The following is a 25005-nucleotide window of genomic DNA, read 5'->3' as shown; positions in this document are numbered from 1 at the left end:
AGGCGGAGAGCATGGCGTTCAAGGATTTGGAGGGATTTATAAAAGGTAGGGGGGGCGGAGATCCAGGCTGGATGGGCGTAACAAAGGATAGGGCGGATGAGGGATTTATAGGTGTGGAGGATTGTGGAGGGGTCCAGACCCCACGTACGGCCGGAAAGGAGCTTGAGGAGACGGAGGCGGGAACGTGCCTTGGCTTGGATTGTCCGAAGATGGGGAGTCCAGGAGAGGCGACGGTCGAGGGTGACGCCAAGGTACTTAAGGGTGGGAGTGAGGGCGATAGGACGGCCATAGACGGTGAGATAGAAATCAAGGAGGCGGAAGGAGGGGGTGGTTTTGCCTACAATGATCGCCTGCTCGTTTAGTTTTTATTGCCGTTTCAAATATACCGGTCATTTTTGAAACACCCTGTATGTTGTACCCATGGGCACCCTTCGAAACTGCACCTGAGGAAACAATAATTTGCCTAAATGTGGGAATACACCTTGTAATAAACTTCGTTAGCTGTACCTAGCTACTAACAATTAATACAGTAAAGCGAACTGTAGCTCATAACATTTTGGCTCGTTCCATGCTTGCAGGTGTGGTTTAGCAACAGACGAGCTCGCTGGCGCAAGCATTGCGGCGCTTCCCAGCAGATGGCGTTCGGAGCTCTGCAGTTGGCTGGCGGTCACAGCGTCTCCGATGTCGCGGCCACAGCTGCAAGCATGCAGGCGTCACAGGGTAAGAGCCAGTACCCATGCGATACACCATTAACTATTGCCTATGACATCATATGCGAACGTTCCCATTATGTGCCCAAATTGAAATTTTAACAATCTCGTGACTAGTTTGACGTATCCCACCACTGTTCCTTTCCTGTGCCAACACCTCGATCTCACTGTAGCACCTACAACCAAAGTCCTGAATTATTTGTTAGACATATAACAATTTCTAACTTCCCCTCTCTCTACGCCTCCGTCTTGTAGCACAGGAGGTGTTCCCTGAAATCACAACACATGTCCTATCATAGCGTCCCATGGTGTTTTCCACACATTGCTTTCCTCGCCGTTTCTGCTGAAGTCCTACTCATTTATTACCATACCAGACCACTTAATTTTCAGCATCCTTCTATAAAATTACATCTCAAACGCTTCAGTTCTCTTTTTTTTCGATTTTTCCACGGGGTAACTTACTTCCAAACAGCGCTTTGCCTCAATAGTACGTTCACTGATGTTTCTTCCTGAAATTAAGATCTACACTGAGGTGACCAAAATCATGGGTTAGCGATATTCACATATGCAGATGGGGGTAGTATCACATACACAAGGTATGAAAAGGCAGTGCAATGGCCGACCTGTCATTTGTACACAGGTGATTCATATGAAAACGTTTCCGGCAAGATAATGGCCGCACGACGGAAATTGACAGACTTTTAACGCGAAATGGTGGCTGGAGCTAGACCTATGGAATATTCCATTTCGGAAATCGTTAGGGAACTCGGTATTCTGAGATCCACAGTGTCAAGAGTGTGTCGAGAACACCAAGTTTCAGACATTACGTACAACGCAGTGGCCGACTGCCTTCACTTAACGACCGAGAGCAGCGGCGTTACGTAGAATTGTCAGTGTTAAAAGACAAGCAACACTGCATGAAAAAACCACAGAAATCAACGTGGGATGTACGACGAACTAATCCGTTAGGAAAGTGCAGCAAAATTTGGCTTTAATAGGCTATGGCTGCAAAAGACCGGCGCGAGTTCCTTTGCTAACAGCCCGGCATTGCCTGAAACGCCTCTCCTGGCCCCGTGCGCGGGTCAAATGAGTCCCGATTTCAGTTAGTAAGAGCTGACGGTAGAGTTCAAGTGTGGCGCAGATGTCCGCCGCTCGTGGTCTCGCGGTAGCGTTCTCGCTTCCCGAGCACGGGGTCCCGGGTTCGATTCCCGGCGGGGTCAGGGATTTTCACCTGCCTCGAGATGGCTGGGTGTTTGTGTTGTCCTCATCATTTCATCATCATCCAGGAAAGTGGCGAAATTGGACTGAGCAAAGGTTGGGAAATTGTACGGGCGCTGATAACCACGCCGTTGAGCGCCCCGCAAACCAAACATCATCATCATCATCATCACAGTGTCGCAGACCCCACGAAGCTACTGACTCGAGTTGTCAACAAGACACTGTTGGTTCAAATGGCTCTGAGTACTATGGGACTTAACATCTGAGGTCATCAGTCCCCTAGAACTTAGAACTACTTAAACCTAACTAACCTAAGGACATCACACACATCCATGCCCGAGGCAGGATTCGAACCTGCGACCGTGGCGGTCGCGCAGTTCCAGACTGAAGCGCCTAAAACCGCTCGGCCACACCGGCCGGCCAACGAGACACTGTGCTTGTTGGTGTTGGCTCTATATTGATGTGGGCTGTGTTTACATGGAATGGACTGGGTCCTCTGGTCCAGCTGAACCGATCATTGATTGGAAATGGTTATGTTCGGCTACTTGGAGATCATTTGCAGCCATTCATGGACTTCATGTTACGAAACAGCGATGGAATTTTTATGGACGACAATGTTCCGTGGCACCGGGCCGCAACTGTTCACGATTTGATTGGAGAACATTCTGGACAGTTCGAGCGAATGATTTGGCTAACCAGACCGCCCGACATGAATCTCATTTATGGGACATAGTCGAGAGATCAGTTCGTGCACAAAATCCTGCTCTGGCAACACTTTCGCAATGATGGACGACTGCATGGCTCCATATTTCTGCAGGGAACTTCCAACGACTTGTTGAGTCCATGTAACATCGTGTTACTTCACTACACTGGGCAAAAAACGGTTCAACACGTTTTAGGAGGTATTCCATGAATTTTGTCACCTCATTGTATATTTGAAAACGGTATGTCCTGTTTACCTGTTCTATATCTATCTATCTATATCCGAATCCCGCTCCAGCTACTGCCGGGTCTGGGTGCTGACGAGTCCTCTCCATTTGGCTCGGTCCTCCCACCACTTTTCTTCCTCCACTTGCTGCCAGGTCACACCTCTCCTTTCAACAGATATTCTCACTCCCATTTTCCACCGTGTTCTTGGGCGCCCTCTAGGTCTTTTCCCATCCATCTTTAGTTCTTCCATAATTTTGGGGAGTCTCTGCCCATGCATCCTTTTAACATGCCCATACCATCTTAATCTCTTTCTTTCAATTTCTTCTCTCATACTTTCTTGTTTGAGGTCCTTTCTAATCTCTACATTCCTTACTCTGTCCATTCTTGTTTTTCCCTTAACTGCTCTGAGAAATTTCATTTCCCCTGCTTGCAGTCTGCTCCAGTCCCTTTCTTTCATTGTCCATGTTTCTCCACCATAGGTGACAATAGGGAAGTAATAATTCTTATACATCAGGAGTTTTGCTCCTTCTGAAATTTCATTATTCCAAATCAGATGTTTTATTGTTTGGTAGAAATTGCCTCCCTTCTGTAACCTCCTATTTATTTCGTTAGTTATTCTTCCATCCCTAGATATTTCACTCCCTAAATAAGTGAAACTTTCTACCACTTTGAGGGGTTCTCCATTCAAGGTAATATTTCCATTGATTCCTTTCTCTCTTCCAAATACCATTACTTCACTCTTATCTTTATTTATTTTTAATCCATACCTTTTCATTATTTCCTTCCACGCATCAAGCTGTAACTGTACATCTACCTCTTTATCACCCCATATTACCATATCATCTGCAAAAATCATCTTTTTGTCTTTTTCTTTTACTATATCTTTAACTGCCCTATTCATTCCCTCCATCACAACATTAAAAAGCGCAGGAGATAGAATACTTCCTTGCTTAAGTCCTTGTCTTATTTCGAAGTATTCAGAGTTCCCCAATGGTGTTCTAATTCTACAATTGTGGCCTCTGTACATTGTCTTTATAACATTAATGTATCCATCTTCTATATCTATCTTCTTCAGTTCTTCCCAGAGTCTTTCCCTGTCAACTGAGTCATATGCCTTTTCTATGTCTATAAAAACCATTATCACCCTTTTGTTATACTCCCAACTTTTTTCCATCAGTTGACGGATAGAAAATATCAGGTCGATTGTGCTCCTTCCTTTCCTAAACCCATGCTGTTCTTCACTCAGCTCCTTTTCTATCTTTTCACTTATTCGATTTAGTAAAATTCTTTCAAAAATCTTGGCTGTATGACTCATGAGGGTTATTCCTCTGTAGTTTTTACAAAGTCTTTTATTGCCTTTCTTGAAGATGGGAACAATGTCTCCTGTTCTCCAGTCGCCAGGTATTTTACTATTTCTCCACACGCTTGATAGTACTCTATACAGCCACTGCATTCCCACTGGACGTGCTGCTCTTATCATGTCCACTGATAATTCATCAGGTCCTGGGGCTTTCCCCCCATTCATCTTCTTCACAGCTTTTTCCATTTCTTCCTGTGTAATTTGTCCTAATTCTGCTTCCCAACTTCCTGTTCTACTCTGCTTTTTTATATTCTCTTTACTTCGCCCATAACGCGTCATTTTGCATACAACGAGGAATAATTCATGCACTTAGTCTACTACACGATCCCCAAACTCTGATGTGAAGTTTATCGCTAATCTCGTTTGTGCTACTCTTCGTTACTTTCGCCTTTCTTTGGTTTACTCTTGTTTCAGATTCTCTGCTCATTATATTACGGTATTCATTCAGTTTAACAGGTTCAGTAATCCACCCTTACTTTCAATAAGGAAAGCACCATAACACCATCAGTGAATCTTATCATTGATATCACTTCATCTTGAATTAATGCTCACTCCTGAAACTTTCTTTTATTTACGTCAGTGATCCTTCGATATACAAGTTCAATGCACAAGTTTGACATAGCGGAGAAAGATCCTTCCTGTACGTCCTTATGCTTTTCTCTACGTCTACCATTCTTATTGTTTCCTCTTGGTTCCTGTACAGATTATATGTTTTCCGCCTTTCCCTACGGTCTACACCTATTTTTCTAATAATTCCAAACATCTTGCAACATTTTACGTCGTCGGACGCTTTTTATACGACGGTGTCTTGTTTTTTTCTAACTCTTGTCTCTATTATCAACTACAGCTTCAATACTGCCTCTCTGGTACCTTCATCTTTCCTGAAGCCAAACTGATCGTCATCTAACAGATCCTTATATTTTCTTTTCCATTCATCTGTATATTATTCTTGCAAACTACTTTAGTATACGAGTTGTTACACTTAATGTGCGATAGTTTTCACATTTATACGCCTTTGATATCTTTCGGATTTTGTGGACATTCTTCCGAAAATTCAACAGCACGTCTCTTATATCCCACACGATTACTTGAATAGTCATTTGGGTGTCACTTCCAGCAATGATCTGAGAAATCTTGCAGGAATAATATCTATCCTCTCCAGTCACTCTCTTACATCACATATGGTGTGCTCCATATTGGGCCTGGTAGTGATAAACAAGTCAATTGATTCAGATCCATGACAAATACCTACTGTTGTCTTAAAAATATACAAAAACGGTCTGAACGTCTTACAAAAAATTCCAAGAAAACTTAACGTGTGAAGGTCATGAAAAGGCTTTTTGGCACGAGACAGTCACTGGATGCTGAAGCCTAAGCGTTGCATTTCTCCTCCTACAGTCCCAGCAGAAATGAGTTCTTGACACACCACATGCAAATCGGTTTCTGGTTCTGTGGACACAGCGTGACGTCCGTTTGTCAAACACTAATTGTCGTCTGGTACAGCGATTTGTGCGCGAGGAAACATCGTCTCTGCAATACTGAAGATTCATTGGACACAGTATTGAGTTCGGAAACCGTATTTTTTGTGCAATTTCCGATATCCTAGGGCTCATTCAGCTTACAACGATTACTAGACTGCCCTTTTTAGAGATGTCTACCCTTCTTCATCGGAACTTCCTACCTGGTGTTCCTTATCATTGTACCCATGTCCTCAGTGAACTTCAAATGCTTCTCATCATTCCTCAATACTTCAGTAATCCATTTCCTTCCTCGCCGATTCTTCCGGAAGATTCTCTTAACTGCAGTATACTCTTCTTCATAATTAAAGTGTGATCTGAGTCTACACCTGCACCTGGGTACGCCTTAAAATCCAACATCAGATTTCGGAATCCTGCCTGACTGTGATGTAACTATCTGGAACCTTCCAATGTCTCTGGGTCTTTCTGTGTAGACCTCCTCCTCTTATTATTCTTGGACAGAATATTCGCTATTACCAGCTGAAATTTATTGCAGAACTAAATCAGTCTTTCTCCCCTTGATTCCTACTGCCAAGTCCATATTCTCACGTAACCCATTCTTCTATGTCATCTCTCACAACCACATTCCAATCTCCCACAAGTATTAGATTTTCATCCCCTTTCACATACTGAATTAAAACTAAACTTAACTCCTCCCGTACAGGCCATGAACGCCCAAAGGTACCGACTGGCCGCCGTGTCATCCTGAGCCCACAGGCGTCACTGTATGCAGATATGGAGGGGCATGTGGTTAGCACACCGCTCTCCCGGCCGTATGTCAGTATCCGAGACCGGAGCCACTACTTATCAATCAAGTAGCTCCTCAGTTTGCCTCACAGGGGCTGAGTGCATCCCTCTTGCCAACAGCGTTCGGCAGACCGGATGGTCATCCATCCAAGTGCTAGCCCAGACCAACAGCGCTTAACTTCGGTGATCTGACGGGAACTGGTGTTACCCACTGCGGCAAGGCCATTGGCACATGCTGAATTACTCTTTCAAAATCATCACATACTTTCTCTATCAATTCATCTTCTCCTTGTAACAATGGTATTTATACCTGAACTAACGTTGTCGGCCTTGATTTACTGGCAAATGTGATGAGAAGAACCCAGTCACTGAACTGTTCACAGTTGCTCATTCACTGATGTACTTTCCCATTCTTACTCAGTCATACTCCCGTTATACCATTTTCTGCTGCTGTTGATTTTACCCTTTATTTTCCTGACCAGAAAGCCTCATCTTCTTTCCATTTCACTTCAATGATTGAGCCTTTCCATTTCTCTTTTCAGAGTTTGTAACTCTTCTACTATGGCCAGACTTCTGGCATTCCATGCTGCAACACAGAGAATGTAATCCCATCATTGGTTATTCCACCTTTTTCTCATGGTCACCTCCCCTTAGCAGTCCACTACCAGAGAACCAAACTGGGGACTAACCTAGAATCTTTTGCCAATGGAGAGGTCACCATCAAACTTTTCTTTCCATTGTCTTTTGTTAGCTCATGCCATTGGTCACTGCTGATTCTTCCACCTTTTCGGGGCAGTTGCCCACCCTAAGAGCAAGAGAGTGCCCTGAACCTCTATCCACTCCTCTGCCTTTTTTGACAAGATCCTTGCCAGAGCAAGTGTGACTTCTTTAGCCAGAAACTTCAGCTGCTACTGTAAAAGATATGTATTCAAAATTTAAGGAGTGGCTGGGAACAAAACCAGGAAACAGAACGTTTTGGTTACTAGCAAAAGATGCTATCCTTAGATCACAGTAAGCATCTTATGCACCCACAAAACACAAACCTTATTCACTCAATTAATTTAACTGAAAATCAATTAAAATCTTTTAAAATTAATTGTAAGTCAACATTGTGCCTACTGCCCATAAAGATTCCATTCATAAACATCGTCCTCACTCACCAAAGATAACATCTGATGATGATCATCCTTTCACCTCTCAGTTTATGTACCATTCAGTTTTAATTCTTGCAGTTCATCCACTGATTATATTTATGATACAGGCACTCTACATCTGTTTGTTGATTTTAACCCCAAGATACTTACTTCAGTGATGTCTGTATAATTTCATTATGCAGATTTGGGTGTTGATTCTCTTTCCTTTTTCTTTCATTTAATTTTCTTACCATATGTTACTGGATTTTTCTTTTTTTATTCCATAATGTTATTGTGACTTGTCACCACATCCAGCTATTTTCTGCTTCAAACAAATTTTGTTCTTTCTGTTTCCCAAATGTCGACTCTTCATACCACAGCTTAAACTATACCAAACTTGTCATACGTTCCTTACTTCTATGTTAATTTGTTCTTTTAATAACTTTCTTTCATGTATGTAAGCTTATTTAGTCATTACTGTTCTTTTAACGTCCCACAAGACTCTCAGTAACTGTAGTACTAAGGAAAAGAATTTGTTTACGTGATTACTGAATCATATTTCTACATCTACATATACGTCTCCATTCGAACTCTGAAAACCACTCTGGAGTACATGCAGGAGGTTACTTCCTATCAGGGACCGATGACCTCACAGTTTGGTCCCTTCCCCCCTCTTTTAAACCAACCAACCAAGCAACCAACTTCCCATTGTACCACATATTAGAGCTACTTTCCTTTTTATTTGCGTATAGAGCATGGAATGAAATGACTGCTTCGAGGCCTGCATATGCCTGTAATTATTCTATTGTTGTCTTTGCAGTCCCTACAGGAGTGACAAGTAGGGACTGTAGTATTTTTCTATATAAGTAGGTTTTCATTGGGTAATTGGCATCTGTCTTCATGTATCTGCTAGCTCAGGTCTTTTAGTATTTCCATAATGCACTTCTGTGGGGAAAATGATGCTGTTACACTCCATGCTGTCCTTCAATATATATTTTCAGTATCCACTGTTAGTCCAATATGGTACAGGCCCTACACACTTAAACGGTATTCTACAATGGAACTCATGAGGGTTTTTATTATTATTATTATTATTAAATGATGGCTCATTGACTTGTTGCATTTTCCCAGTACAATAACTTCTGCAGCCAGAGTTTTATTTTTCTGAGATATGGACATTAAATTGGAAAACCATTCATGATCTTGAGGTAAACAAGAGATGGAAGCTATTGTGGCAGGGCACTCAGTGATATAATTGTAACAACTTATCAAATTTGCAAACCTGAATGTGGGAATTGATTGTGGAATATGTACAGATAGATGACCAACTAGTCTCACAGTGATATAATTTAATAAAATATTCTCAAGTTTCCAGCCATGTCAAGTGTTAATACATCCACTGGCTTGTGGTTAGGTGCTTCTGAGCTCTTATCAATTGATTAGACCATACACATGGCAGAACAGTGTTGGACTGAACATGCTATTACGCTGTCCACAAAATTGATGATAGCTGGACATACTTTGGAAAATGAACGTAAAACTAGATAAACAACATCTCTATCACCTTGAAGGCTGTTTCTGAGATATCCTAATAAAAAGCTATAGAGATCAAAATATCTAATTACACTCTTGACACAGATAATGGTTTGCAGCTGAGTACAGTGTAGAACCTGGTTGAATCAAAGTTAAAGCAAGCATATCAGAAGTGGCTGTAAACTTTGGCTTACACAGTAATGGACTGAACACTGTTCATGTCACAGTCAGTACCACGGTTATTTAAGGATAAGGCCAGCAACCATATGAAAGTCAGTTACCACTTGGCTGAAATGTCATGGGTGGAAGCCCGAGAAGACATTTTTATGTACAGGTGGTTCCAATCATCCATTTGAACATAACTCCCATTACTGTTAATTTTTCTGTTTTTGTATCTCTCTTATATTTTCTTCCCTTTACTGCTTCTTTTTATCCCTTCATTTGCTTTTACTTTCCTTTTTCTCTGCTGCTCCTCGTGTATTTTTCCTACATGCTTCAATGTTCAGTATTCCCTTCTGTTATTTTTTATTTCTCTGCCAGTGTAACTTTACAGCTTTTATATCCCATCTGTTGCTATAATTTCATTTGTTTATCCTCTGCTCCTATCCTCTTCTCGACCGTCTCTACAGCTGAGTGGTCAGTATGGAAGATTGCTGTGCGGAGGACCTGGGTTCAGTTTCTGATACTACCAGGAATTTTTAGTAGGTGGGAGGACTGAAGCAAGATTCGCTTGGCCTTGTGATATCAGTTGCGGGACTACATGAATCAGTAGTAGTGGCTCCAAGGTCTGAAAAACTGACAATGGCTGGGAGAATGTGTGCTGACCCATACCCTCCATACTGCATCCAAATAATGCCATTTATTGAGGATGACAGAGTGACTGGCTGTTCCCGATTGCCCTGTCTGTGATGAGTGACGAAGCTCAGCTTTTTTTTCCACTTCCTCTACTTTGGTGAATGGTTCTTGAGAGCTTTTCCTCTTAAACCCTAGTAGTTTCAGCTCCTGTCTTTTGGTGAAAAAGTAGCTGTTGGCCCTGAAATCTAGAATGTATATTACCTGTTATTTTTTTCATTATACCTTTGTCAGTCACTGTTTTGCAAGCTTAGTTATATCTTGAACTTTGTTTCCCTTATAGGAAATATTATTTGTGTAATCTACAAATTACACATAGTATATAAAATTCACCATAATGTTGTAAAACTTTTAATAAGAAGTAAACAACATAAAAATGCAGCACAAAAGCTCACTTATACCCAGAATCTGTTCAGTGACCAAAATACATCTCCTTCCTTTTCACACAAAAGCAAAAATATGAGTGGACATGCTACTACCGATAGCAAATGACTACATGAGACATTCGAGCTTTCTCTGCCAATCTCTATATTTAATATGACACATCATTTCTCCAAAGCATCAAACACGAGTAAAAATAGTGAGAAAATTGTACTCTGTGTCTGATGACAACATGAGCCATTCTCTACATCTCAACTGCTGTTACAGTGTACTAACCTCTTGTGCAGAACACCGATTATATTTTTTTCATTTATTTGATCGTCATCCTGTCAGTAAGCAAGTCATAGCTATGTACATTCACATCAAAATTGTACAAAAGTCATCAGAAGCAATACTGACTTGAATAATGAATAATTTTGTATCTCTAAAACTGCCTACTCAAAGTCACTGTCATTTCTTAGAGGTTTGTAGAGTTTTTGACCATTTAAACAATTTATATTTTAATATAAAAAGTGATCTAAAACTTTACTTATTATTGAGTTCACTATGCTCACCAGTTTTTACTCACTATGTTTTTCTTTCTCCATGGACTCAGTGAATTTATAAATATGTTTAACTGTCAAGAGGACAATGCATGAAGCCTTCAGTGATGCCTTAGCAAAATCTTGTCAAAGTATCCCTCGAAATAAAATTTAAAAGAAAGGTCTGGTCATATGTAAAGGCTGTCAGTGAACAAGGTCCTAGGGCTTAGTGGGATCATCACCAGATTCTATATGGTATTTGCAGCTGAGTAGCTTTCATTTTAACCACAATATACACTAGGTCACTTGAACAAAACGCTGTGCCTAGTGAGTGAAAGAAAACACAGGTTACACCAATCTACAAGAAAGATAGCGGATCCACAAAACTTGTGCCCAATTTCACTGACACCTATCTGTTGTGGAATCCTTGACCATATTCTGAACTGAAACAGTGTGACTTATCTCAAACAGAATGACCAAAAACATCAGTCCTGTGAAACCCAAACTACACTTTTCTCACAAAACACCCTGAAAGCCATGGATCAGAGCAGAGTCATTGACAGAACAATACGTAACTTCAAGCATACTCCCGAGAAATGCATTGGGAGACTTATTGCTCTTTTGTATATTTATTTTCTGGTAGACAGTAATAATAATAATCCCAGACTTTCTGCACATGAGCAGTCAACTGTAATGAATTACTCCATGAAGAGTTGCACAAATATATTTGATAAGTTTCCAAAGTGGTGCAAAGGTTGGCTAATTGCATTAAATATACAGGAATGTGAAATAATGTACTTCATAAAATACGTAAAAGTAATATCCTTTGTCTAAAACACCAGTGAGTCACTGCTGGAATAAGTTAACTCATACAAACATCTGGTTGTAACAATAGGTTGGGATATGAAATGGAATGATCACATGGCTTTCAGGGTGTCATGTGAGAAAAGTGCAGTTTGGGTTTCACAGGATTGATGTTTTTGTCATTCTGTTTGAGATAACTCACTTTGTTTCAGTCCAGAAGATGCTCAAGGATTCTACAACAGACAGGTGGCAGTGAGATTGGACACAAATTTTGTGGATGTGCTATTTTTCGTGTAGATGAGTGTGACCTGTGCCTTCTTTCAGGCACTGGGCACAGAGTTTTGTTCAAATGATTTAGGTATAGCTAAGACAGGTGTCAGACTTTAGATCATTGACAGCATAGTTGAAAAATTAAATCTATAAAAGAGACAAATCACTTGCACATCCCATCTTAGAATATTGCTCAGTGTGTGGGACTATTCCGATAAGGACCAACAGGGAATACTGAGTGTATATATAGAAGTGGGACAAGTATGGTAACAGCTTTGTCTGATTTATGAGACAATGTTATGGAAATGGGAAGAAACCTGAATTGGCTGACAGTTGAAGCTGTCCACCAATTATCACAAAAAAAGCCTTCTTATGATGTTTCAAGAACCAATATTACATTAAGAATTAGAAATATTCTTCAGCCCCTATGTATCTCTCCCACAGGGACTGAAAAGACAACATTAAACTAGCTACCATGTGCACAGAGGCATTTAAGCAGCCATTCTTCCTACACTACATACACAATTCGAATAGGAACAAACCTTACTTGGGACATTGCTAAATATCCTCTGTCATGCACTTCACATTAATTTGCAGATTATGTATGTATAAGTAGAGTTAGACTATCTGCCAAGTGCTGTATGTATTCTAATAATCCTGCAACAGTGTGTTGTGGACCTGTTACCCATGACTATCTACTGATTCTACATTTTAAAGCAATATTTGATTGTAATAAATCTAAAAATGGACAGTGAATTGTGTGAAATCTCATGCTGTATATGCCAGAACATAAACAGCACAGTTCTCCAAAAGCATAACTGAATATTCTTTCATGCCGATGAATGAAATTACCAATGTGTAACATAATTATTCAGTACATTCAATTTCTATTCTATTTGAGTTACATGTGGCTTAATGCCTTTGTATTGCTGGACAGGAGCTCACATGGCTGGATGTGTGAGCTCTAGCTGGATGAGACCAACTGCAGGCTACCAGACCCAGTCCAGCTTCCTGCCCAGCTGCCAGCAGCAAACATCAGATCAGTTCGATTACCAGCAGGTAGCAGCTGACATGTGGGGATCAAGAGTGTCTAGTGAACAACAGTGGACTCACCATTTTGGCCTCGACAACTATGGGTATGTCTGTTCAACTGAACAACATAAATAAGATCTCAAACATATCCTTATATAGTGAATAATGTGAACTAAGCTTTAATGCCTTGGTCTTTGATTACCAGAAAAAAGATATTTTAAAGCTGATTGTAAGCTGCAGCAATGCACTTGTGATTCAACCTCTTTGGACAGGTACCTTGGTAAAGAAGATTGCCAATTAATAGTTAAGGATGCAGGTAACAATTTGACTTAGTTGATGGTCATCAGTTACATTAGTCAGATGATACCTGAATAGGCATACTGAGGATGGACAAAAATACACCAAAAACACAACACGTTACCATACCTTTTATATAATGTAGGAGAACCACTGGCATTCAAAACAGCTTCCAGTCATCTTGGAATGGATAAATACAGGTCCTGCAAAGTTTTCAAGGGAATCTTATACCATTGTACCTGCGAAATAGTAACATGTTCTGGTAATGATGATGAAGGTGGATAGGGATCATGCACCCTTCTCTCCAAATCAGATCGCAAAGGCTCAATAATATTGATATGTGGTGACTGTGGTGACCAGGGGAGATGTAACAACTCATTCTTGTGCTCACAAAACCAGTCCTGGATGATGCAGGCTGTGTGAACAGGAGCCCAGTTGTCTTGGAAAGCAACATCACAGTTGGGAACAAATGTTGTACCATGAGACTGATTTGATCAGCCAAAATGGTCACATAATCCTAGGCAGTAACGCAAGCTTGCAAAGCAACCATGAAAACCCTGGAACGCAATGATACGGCTGCTGAAATCATCACCAAACCTGCACCATGTTTCAGTATTGAGATGTAAACTCGGACAGACATAGGAAACATTGTGAAACAAGGCTCATCTGACCAAACAACATTCTTCCATTGCACCATAGTCCATATTTTAACCTGCACCATGTTTCAGTATTGAGATGTAAACTCAGACAGAAGTAGGAAACATTGTGAAACGAGGCTCATCTGACCAAACAACATTCTTCCATTGCACCATAGTCCATATTTTAAGGCATCAGCACAGTGTTTTACAGTTATGGGCATTTGCATCACTATTATTCCCTCCTTATGGAATTCCTTTTGTGTTGTTCTGGTGCTGACAAGTTCTCTGCTCTCCCTGTGATACAAATCCTTGATACAGTGCCCCTTGAGACACCAAATACATCTGCTCCCTTGCTTATGCAAGCATCAACCATATGAGCACCAACAATTTGTCCACACTTGAATTCACTTAGGTCTGACATAATGCACTCACAAGTACACAGAAAACTGTTCTGACCATGGCTGACACTGGCAACTCATTGAGAACATTGCATAGGTGCCATTCATGGTGAAATACAACAGTGTAAACTACATGCTTGGCCAGAATTTGTCTTTGTGTTCAAGTAAGCATTTCTCATGGTGTTTCCATCCTTTTGACCAACTGTCATACAAGTGGTTCACAGCTAACAGCCTTACTCTCACAAAACTTGTATTATGCAACTTCAAACATGCAGTAATGATGTTGAACAGCACAAGTGGACTTGACTGTTCATTCACTAAATAAAGCACAATGTGTATAATTCCTTATGGTCCAACTGGATAAAAAGTTAAAACAAACTCAGCACATGGATAAGCCAATCAAGAAGCTCAGCTCACTTTGTTATGTCCTTAAAGCATCTGCCATTGTGTTGACATACCATAAGGGTGTTGGCTTATTTGAATAATTTTCATTCCTTGTTGTTTTATAGAATTATCTTTTGGCACAGTGCACCTAAAGTAAAGTAAAGCATCTGTTCTGCAGAAGAAAGCAGCAAAAATATTGTGTAAAGTCAGTAACCATATATCTTTCAGAAGCATTTTTAAGGATTTTGAGAGTCTTACTTTTACTTCCCAATATATTTATGACTTAATGGATTTTGTTGTTGAAAATAAGAATCAGTTTCAGGTAAACTGTCATATACACAGCTACAGTGCAAGATACACAAAAAAAATCATGCCTCTTTGTCAAGGGTTTACAGTGGAGTTGTATACTCTAGAAGTAAGATATTCAACCACTTTTTGTCTAACATAAAGCAAAAACTCAGGAGCCCCTAAAGAAAATTAAAAACATACCTCATTAGCCACTCTTTCTATAAATTATTCCACTATCTGGAATCAGTGATTGAAAATTTCTGGCATGTTGTAGTGTTTGTTGCAAGACTGTATGTCATACAATAATGTACCATAAACATGACTTGGTATTAATGCGTGTTAAAAATTTTCACTGTAAAAACCCTTGTAATCATAAATATTAAGCTGCTAATAATAGCTGTGTAATACAACTGAGGAGGCTGCAGCATTTTTCAGAGTAGCATCTTCCTTACTAATTTATTTGAGTAAATTTAAATACCGTAAGTGTGAAAATTATTAAGCAGTACAGTGACAGCCTATTGTTAATACAGTGTAAACATTACATTCCTGTGGTGTCTTTGTCTCATATCCTTGAATGATCTCCTTCTTGATGAAATGCCCAGAATGTGATGAATGAATGAAAGACTGAATGATGAAGCTGTGGGTCTGAAAAAACATTCCTTTACTATCTTCTATCAAAACATGGGAAGCCTAAGAAGCCAAAAGGGTGGACTCAAGAAAATGAAAGAAAAAAATTATCAGTAAATATGTTTGTCAAAACTCCATTTCAAAGTCATTGAAACTGAACAGATATAAATCCAAATATGTATGACTTAAAGTTGTACTATTGTACAACCAATGAAGGAAAACAGTGAATGGCAATGTATGTAGAAATCAGTGTTGACTCTCAACACCTGGTTAGTGACATTTGCTACAGCTTTTCAAATGTTGTACACAACAGTGGATCTGGAAACAAACAAACTAGTAGTATTTATAGTATACACCGCCAGTGGAAACTGTCTTAAGTTTCATAAAGCAGTTAGAGTGTGTATTACGTAGATTGTGTAGACTTCACTGATGTCCCATTATTTGTGAAGACAATAATTTTGATCTAATGTTAGGTGCCACTGATGAGAGACATCTAGACATTCTGATATTCAACTTTCTCATAATGTAAGTTCCTACAATGGTTGAGGATTATAGTGCAGCAATGCAGCATCGAATGCAGGGCCAGACACCTTTAAGCAACATATCATTTGGTGCCCCCCCCCCCCCCCTCCCCCCTTCAATTTGCTGCATAAGCAATGAATCTTCCATCTTCCCTCATATATTAGTTGTCATTCCTTCGGCTCTTAATAAAACCTTTAAATATAGATCTTAATGTAGTGAGCATGGAAATAGATTGTTTTCACTATTATTTATAACACACACTGAGTACATATTTTACCCAAGGAGCACCTCTGGTGTCCCTCTCATCATAGTGTCCCTCATGGCTGCTTGTGTCACTTGGACCTTAAAGTGGCCCATATTTCTAGATCCAGCTACTTTCAGTTATAAAAATGTAATTTCCTTGCATGCCATGTGATGTTGCATTCTGGCCTGAGATGCTGGAGTTGGCAGTCACGTGTGCATGAGCTGTGCTTGTGTGTGTGTGTGTGTGTGTGTGTGTGTGTGTGTGTGTGTGTGTGTGTGTGTTCTTTACTGACTGTTTCCATTGTCTGATGGCTAAATATTTAGAAGAAAAAATGCTGATGAGTTAGGTTCAGATTGTTTTCTTTTCTTTAAGGATTAAGCTAAACCAAAGGTTGTTCCATTGGATATTTCATTCTTAGCTTTATATTTATTTTTCCTCTAGGAGCATAGTCATGATTGCTGTTGGAAATCTGTGTTCAGGCATCTTCTGCAAATGGCCAAGTCACTTTCTGCCTTTTAAAAATTTTATTCAGAAATGGTTCCATTTTAAGGTGTTGTCTTATACATACAGTTTCATTCCACCTAATAGTATATGTCCAAGAACTCATCTTAAAAATAACATTTCTTGTTTTTTTTTTCCTTTCTACCCTACATTCACTTCAATACATATGAACTGTAACTGAAACTGTGTTAAACATCCCATGCAAGTGGCCTTAAACTTTAATTTTTTGATATTATTTTGATTGCATCTGCATATACTTCCACACACCTACCTAATAACTAGTGTATTCACCTTTGGCATGAATAACAGCAGTGATATGTGGTGGGGGTAAGGGGGGAGTGAGGCGATGAGCTCTGATTCCATGTTCAATCACATCCCAGATGTGTTCAATCGGGTTCAGATCTGGCAAGTTGGGGAGGCAAACACATCAGTTGGAACATGCCACTGTGTTCCTTGAACCACTCCATCACACTCATGGGCTTGTGACATGAGGCATTATCTTGTTGAAAAATGCCACTATATCAGGAAACATGATTGTCTAGAGGTTTGTATGTGGTATGCAACCAGTGTACAATACTCCATGGCCATCACAGTGTCTTGCAGGAGCTCCACTGGACCCATGGATGTCTATGTGAATGTTTACCAGAGCATAATGGAGCCACTCCGTTCCACAGTACAGGTGTCATGGAGCTGTTCCCTTGTAAGATGATGGATTTGTACTGTTACATCAGCATGATGAAGAAGGTATTAGGATTCATCAGACCATCCAACACTTTGCCACTGCACTAATGTCCAGTGCCAATGGTCACATGCTCATTCCAGTCATAGTTGCTGATGATGTGGTGTTAGCATTGGTACATGCCTGGGTCGTAGGCTGTGTAGAATTGTTTGGTGCACTGTGTGTGCAGACACACTTGTACTATGCTCAGCATTAAAGTCTGATGTTAGTTTCAACACAGTTTGACACCTGTCCAGTTTCACCAGTCTGCCCAGCAAACAACGCCTGACCTCTGTAATGAGGAGTGGCTGCCCAACCCCGCATCTCGATGTGGTTTCACCTTGGTTTCGCCACTTGTTGAAGATGCTCAAACACCCAACAAACTGTGTAGTTCCCAAAATACTTGTGCTGAGCCTCTGGGCCATCACATTATGCCCGCGGTCAAACTCAGGTACATAGCACACGTTCCCCATTCTACACACAAACAGCACCCTCATTGATACTACATGCACCATGCACGAGTCCAACTAGTAGTCATTCCTTGCCAGATGATGCTGCTGTCACCTAGACAGGTTTATATCAATACTACGTTGATGGTCATAATGTTCTGGCTTATCAGTATACATCTCCTATAACACTATTTTTAATAACTATTCTTGTATATCCTGGTCACTTTTTCTAGTAACCATCACTGCCTTTGTTTCCTGGCAGAAACTCCAAAATCATATTCTTTTCCTGTCTTGTTTTAAACATACTATATTGCATATTGTAATTTATCTTCACTGTCTTGTGTAATGAATAGTGCAGATAATGAAGGTAGACTACGAGGTGCATTCAAGTTATAAGGCGTCCGATTTTTTTTCTCTGGACTGGAAAGAGAAAGAAACATGCGCATTGTTTTAAAATGAGGCCGCGTTCATTGTCATTACATCTCAGAGATGGCAGCACCGTGAGGCAGATGGAATTTTACCACCAGCGGCGAGAATGAGAACTGTTTTAAATACTTAAAATGGCGACGTTTTCCTTACTTGAACAGCGTGCAATCATTCGTCTTCTGAATTTGCGTGGTGTGAAACCAATTGAAATTCATTGACAGTTGAAGGAGACATGTGGTGATGGAGTTATGGATGTGTCGAAAGTGCATTCGTGGGTGCAACAGTTTAATGAAGGGAGAACATCGTGTGACAACAAACCGAAACAACCTCGGGCTCGCACAAGCCGGTCTGACGACATGATCGAGAAAGTGGAGAGAATTGTTTTGGGGGATCGCCGAATGACTGTTGAACAGATCACCTCCAGAGTTGGCATTTCTGTGGGTTCTGTGCACACAATCCTGCATGACGACCTGAAAATGCGAAAAGTGTCATCCAGGTGGGTGGCACGAATGCTTACGGACGACCACATGGCTGCCCGTGTGGCATGTTGCCAAGCAATGTTGACGCACAATGGCAGCATGAATGGCACTTTCTTTTCATCAGTTGTGACAATGGATGAGACGTGGATGCCATTTTTCAATCCAGAAACAAAGCGCCAGTCAGCTCAATGGAAGCACACAGATTCACCGCCACCAAAAAAATTTCGGGTAACCGCCAGTGCTGAAAAAATGATGGTGTCCATGTTCTGGGACAGTGAGGGCGTAATCCTTACCCATTGCATTCCAAAGGGCACTACGGTAACAGGTGCATCCTACGAAAATGTTTTGAAGAACAAATTCCTTCCTGCACTGCAACAAAAACGTCCGGGAAGGGCTGCGCGTGTGCTGTTTCACCAAGACAACACACCCGCACATCGAGCTAACATTACGCAACAGTTTCTTCGTGATAACAACTTTGAAGTGATTCCCCATGCTCCCTACTCACCTGACCTGGCTCCTAGTAACTTTTGGCTTTTTCCAACAATGAAAGACACTCTCCGTGGCTGCACATTCACCAGCCGTGCTGCTATTGCCTCAGCAATTTTCCAGTGGTCAAAACAGACTCCTAAAGAAGCCTTCGCCACTGCATGGAATCGTGGCATCAGTGTTGTGAAAAATGTGTACGTCTGCAGGGTGATTACGTCGAGAAGTAACACCAGTTTCATCGATTTCGGGTGAGTAGTTTATTAGAAAAAAAAATCGGAGGCCTTAGAACTTGAATGCACCTCGTACAATATGTTCATTTTAAACAACACAGAAAGTGTTCAGATCATAACAGCAAAATATTGCACAACTGAAATATAATGAATTACGCCATCTCACTGTTTAGAGGAAACTTATGCAAAGCACAGTGATAAGATATTTAAAAATCAAACCATAAACTGTTTCTTATACACATTCCTTTAGTAGTTTGAGTCAATGTCTCTCCCTGAAACAAATGAGTGTACATTTCCAGCAAAAACAGAAACAGAGGATGGATGACATTTGCCATTAGTATACCTTCTGATATTAAAAGAGGGCTCTCTTTAAATCAGAGGCTAATCTGTAATCAAAATTTCAAACTTCTTTTCCACCAGTAATCAAAAATCCTTGAGTAATCAAGAAAGCAAAACACATTTACTGGCAAAAAGGAAAATACTCGAACTCTGGTGATGACATGATAGCTGGATATTTAAGATATAATTGTACTTGGTAATTGATTTATAATAGGTTGTCTAAGATGGCTTAGTGTGGTTGGTGATTCTCTACCAGAGATGGATGTGGCAGTACCAGAAGAAGGCAGCTTGTGAATACAAAAAAACCATTTATTGCTCTTTGTTTACATTTGAAAGCCTTTTATGATGCTATTTTTAATCCCTGGTGAGCACGGAAAATGATGTGTTGACCTCCCAGACCAGCTCTGTCAGTGATAGCAAGCACCTATTGTGCCAACTGCCTCAGCATCAGAGGAAATCTCATGTTTACAGCTGTAAGAAGCTGGCTGTGGCATCATCTGCTGTCACTGAGAATATAGCAGGCTGTGTCTAACACCTGTGGTAGAGGCCGAAGGATCCTTAGTTTTATCCTCAGCAAATGCAGATATGACTGAACCCTGATGTTGTAGACCTATAAAGAGCTGAGCTGCCCAGGTGCCCAGATGGTCAAATGGCAGTCAAAGACCCAAGATCTGGGGATGGTGTTGGTGGTGGTGTTGGTGGTGGTGGTGGTGGTGGTGATGTTGTTGAATGTACATCATAGGATAGACCAGCTGTTTCATAATGGCAGGCTGGCTGTGGGGGGAGGGGGTGGGGGGTTAAATACAGCTGTCTGGATCTAACCATGTGAAAGTCACATGACAACATCTCAAACAGGGGCCATTGTCCCAAGATCTAGCTCTCATCAGACAATCAGGCAGAAGGAGGTCAGTGTGGAAGCAGGCACATGGTGGAAGTTTATGCATTGGTCTGTTATTAACTGTGGCTCCTGAGGATGGCTGGTAATGTCTTGGTTACGACAATGGCTGGTAATGTCATAGTTACATCAATGGGCTGTAACTGTAGCCCTTGGCATTACAATTCCTTCCCCCTAGGAAAATCTGGCCTTCCAGATTCCTGTCTGTCAAATGGCTGCAACATAAGCACTGATATAGTCACAGTTATTTTGCTTCATGTTCCTTACTTCACACACAGTGTCACTTGATCCCTTTACACCATTTACAGTACCTTTGCTGTTTCACAAGTGTATGGCACACAGACAGAGTTCTAGGTTCATGACTGGTACTGTCCTTTAACAGCGTATCACTCATTGGCACCAAAATTACTGGTATTAACCTGCAGGTTGAGGATTTGTAGGGATAGAATTTGGGCAATTCCGCACTTGTTCTGGTAGTAAACAATACCTGTTATGGCTAAGATTATGCAGGCTGCTGAGGATGGTGTTCCTAGTGCTAAAAGTTCATGGTGATGTTTAGCTGTGCAAGTGGCTTCAGCACATTCCAAACCATTGTTATGGGACCATTATTGTTCATGTGGCATATACAGGGAATATCTATGGTGGTTATACATTTAAGGATGATATAGACTGGACTGAGTTGAAAACCATAAGCAAAAATAATAAAATCCTAAATTCACCATTGGTCTGCTGCTGATGATAATCAAAGCAGTCATATTTCAGGAATGGATTTATTTATCTGAACAATTTTCCAAAGGTTCTACATGCTAACAGTTGTTCATAGCATCACCACTCAGATTCGGTGCAGGTCCTCAGAGAACTGTAGTACCTGTTCGAAAGAAGGGTAATGATTACAATTACTGATTTCGTTTTCTGGTGGAAAATCCATATTTGCCACTGAGGAACTAAGGTGTAACATAGTTAAATGGTGTACTTCCTTTTAATTACATCATTAGAATTTTTTCACATGAAAATATGAGAAAAAATAACCCAAACTAGATGAAGCAGTGATTCTATTATTTGATAATTAGTACTCTATGTATACAAAGACAGTAACTTGTTCTCGAAAGAACAGTTACTGTTGATGACCGTGCAGCTTTTCCCTGGAATAAATGATGACTAACAGAAAACCTCAGCTGCCGACAGGTGTTGTTGATATACCTCGATGTGGACAGCTGAAAATGTGTGCCCTGACCGGGACTCGAACCTGGGATCTCCTGGTTACATGGCAGACACTCTATCCAGATGGATAGAGCATCTGCCATGTAAGCAGGAGATCCCAGGTTTGAGTCCCGGTCGAGGCACACATTTTCAGCTGTATAGTATGTAACTACAGGACAATGACTGTTAAACACTTATGACAGGACTCTAAGGGCATAATGTTCACTTTGCAATTATCTTTGTATGTTTACACCACTTCAACTGAGAATCAATATTTATTCCAAGAAACTCTGTGATTGTTATGCAATCTTAAGAGGCATCATATACATTTAATTTAAGTTTCATTTTCTCTTTCTTTATGTTCAGTGTCACTTTACTGCATGTTGGTCAACTGTGAACTTCATTAAGGGTTTCATTTGCTTTTTCTGCAAGGAGTTCTCTTGTTTTGTCAGAGACTGATTATGCTATCATCAGCAAAGAGAATTTTTTCCATGACTAACACTAATGGGAAAGTCATTGGTGTATATCAAGAATAGGATTGCCCCTTATATGCTACACTGGGTTTCAGATTCAGATTCTTTATTTGCCATTAACCACATGTAGTGGAAAAGGTTTTACATTGATGACATGAACAATAGCAATCACTGTATTAATTAATGTTCACGTTTCATGCACAAATTACTTATCCAGTTGTATGGAATTGCAATCATAATTTTAAAACTCAGTTTCTTCTCTGGAAGGAAACAAGTGTCCAACAATCCTCTTAAACTCTAGAAGGGATTGTCTATTAACCAAATAATGGGAAATCCAGGATGGAAAATGACAATATTATTGAAAGGATAAATTGCTACTCACCATATAGTGGAATGTAGAGTTGCAGACAGGCATAACAAAAAGACTGCTAAACAAGTAAGATTTTGGCCACAAGGCCTTCTTCTGAAATACACAATGCACACAGCCTTCATGGAAACACAATTCGCACACATATGACCACTATCTCTGGCAGCCAAGGCCAGACTGCAAGTAACAGCACGTGATGGGAGAAGCACTCTGAGTGGTGGGGGTAAGGAGGGGGCTGGGATGATGAGGGGGAGAGGGATAATAGGGTAGGACATACAGGGATGTGGAGGGGAGATGATAGGGCATCTAGGTGAGGTGGGAGATTAAAGGGTGGGAGGGGGTAGAAGGGGAGGGGACAAGGAGAGAAGTTAAATTACTATGGATTTATTTATTTATTATGTGTTGGTGGAATAGAAGGCTATATAGTGATGGGGTGGAGCAGTGAAGGAGACAAGTGGGTGAAGAACAATGACTAATGAATGTTGTGGGCAGGGAGTGAGGGTGAGGGGGGGGGGGTATTGCAGGGAGAGTTCCCAGCTTTGCAGTGCGCGAAAAACTGGTGTTAATAGGCAGGCTCCAGATGGCGCAGGCCGTGAAGCAGTGATTGAAATGAAGAACGCTGTTCAACATGTTCCACAACTGGGTGGTCCAGCTGTGTCTTGGCCACAGTTTGTTGGCAGCCATTCATGAGAACATAGAGCTTGTTGGTTGTCATGGCCAAGTAGAACACAGAACAGTGGTTGCAGCTTAACTAGTAGACCATGTGACTGCTTACACCAGTAGCCCTACCTTTGATGGGATATGTGATACTTGTTACTGGTGTGGAGTAGGTGGTGGTGGGAGGATGTGTGGGATAGGTCTTGCAGCTAGGTCTATTACAAGGATTTAACCATGAGGCAAGGGGTTGTAGCAATGGTGGAGTAGGGATGTACAAGAATATTGTGTCGTTCCAGTGGACAGCGGAATACACTGTGGGAAGGGTGGGAAGTAAATGGGTAGGACATTCCTCATCTCAGAATATAATGAGAGGTAGTGAAAACACTTGTGGAGAATTCAGTTGTTCCAATCCTTTGTAGTACCGAGACATGACGGAAATGCTCCTTTGTCAGTAGTACATAACTAACATGACACAAGTGACCATATGGCAACAGCCCATAAGGCATGTGAGACTGAAAAAGTCTGAAGTAAGTGGCCATAAGATATTTAAAAAGAATTAGATCAGCAACATCTTTTTGCAGACATGGTTGCTGAGGGGTTGTCAGCTGAGTTTGGAATCAATATGTATTCCAAGCAGTTTTACAGATTTTAGTCCTATGTCTTTAGTTACTTCCAGCTGCAGACGCTGAGTTTTCTCAAGTTTACAAAGTAGTTTAGTGTTAAGGAGAGAGCGTCCTGTGATTTTTTTGGTGTAGCCTATAAATATCTTCATACATGGTGATTAAAGTTGTATTGTCAACATACACTCCTGGAAATGGAAAAAAGAACACATTGACACCGGTGTGTCAGACCCACCATACTTGCTCCGGACACTGCGAGAGGGCTGTACAAGCAATGATCACACGCACGGCACAGCGGACACACCAGGAACCGCGGTGTTGGCCGTCGAATGGCGCTAGCTGCGCAGCATTTGTGCACCGCCGCCGTCAGTGTCAGCTAGTTTTCCGTGGCATACGGAGCTCCATCGCAGTCTTTAACACTGGTAGCATGCCGCGACAGCGTGGACGTGAACCGTATGTGCAGTTGACGGACTTTGAGCGAGGGCGTATAGTGGGCATGCGGGAGGCCGGGTGGACGTACCGCCGAATTGCTCAACACGTGGGGTGTGAGGTCTCCACAGTACATCGATGTTGTCGCCAGTGGTCGGCGGAAGGTGCACGTGCCCGTCGACCTGGGACTGGACCGCAGCGATGCACGGATGCACGCCAAGACCGTAGGATGCTACGCAGTGCCGTAGGAGACCACACCGCCACTTCCCAGCAAATTAGGGACACTGTTGCTCCTGGGGTATCGGCGAGGACCATTCGCAACCATCTCCA

At 41.2% G+C, this 25005-nt stretch overlaps 1 protein-coding gene across 1 annotated transcript in view; it reads left to right on the top strand.

The window, feature by feature from the left end:
• The window catches only part of LOC126145312 (protein gooseberry-neuro-like), a 435017-nt gene that overhangs the window by 346823 nt on the left and 63189 nt on the right, over positions 1-25005 (top strand). The window contains exons 5-6 of the mRNA XM_049915549.1: positions 579-720; positions 12914-13112. Coding sequence (XP_049771506.1) covers positions 579-720; positions 12914-13112 — 341 coding nt within the window. The remainder of the gene's footprint in view (positions 1-578; positions 721-12913; positions 13113-25005) is intronic.

Source organism: Schistocerca cancellata, chromosome 2 (assembly GCF_023864275.1).
Source record: "Schistocerca cancellata isolate TAMUIC-IGC-003103 chromosome 2, iqSchCanc2.1, whole genome shotgun sequence".
Classification (NCBI taxonomy): domain Eukaryota; kingdom Metazoa; phylum Arthropoda; class Insecta; order Orthoptera; family Acrididae; genus Schistocerca; species Schistocerca cancellata.
Note: the sequence above shows the minus strand (reverse complement) of the source record. Positions and strands in the feature narration are given on the sequence as shown.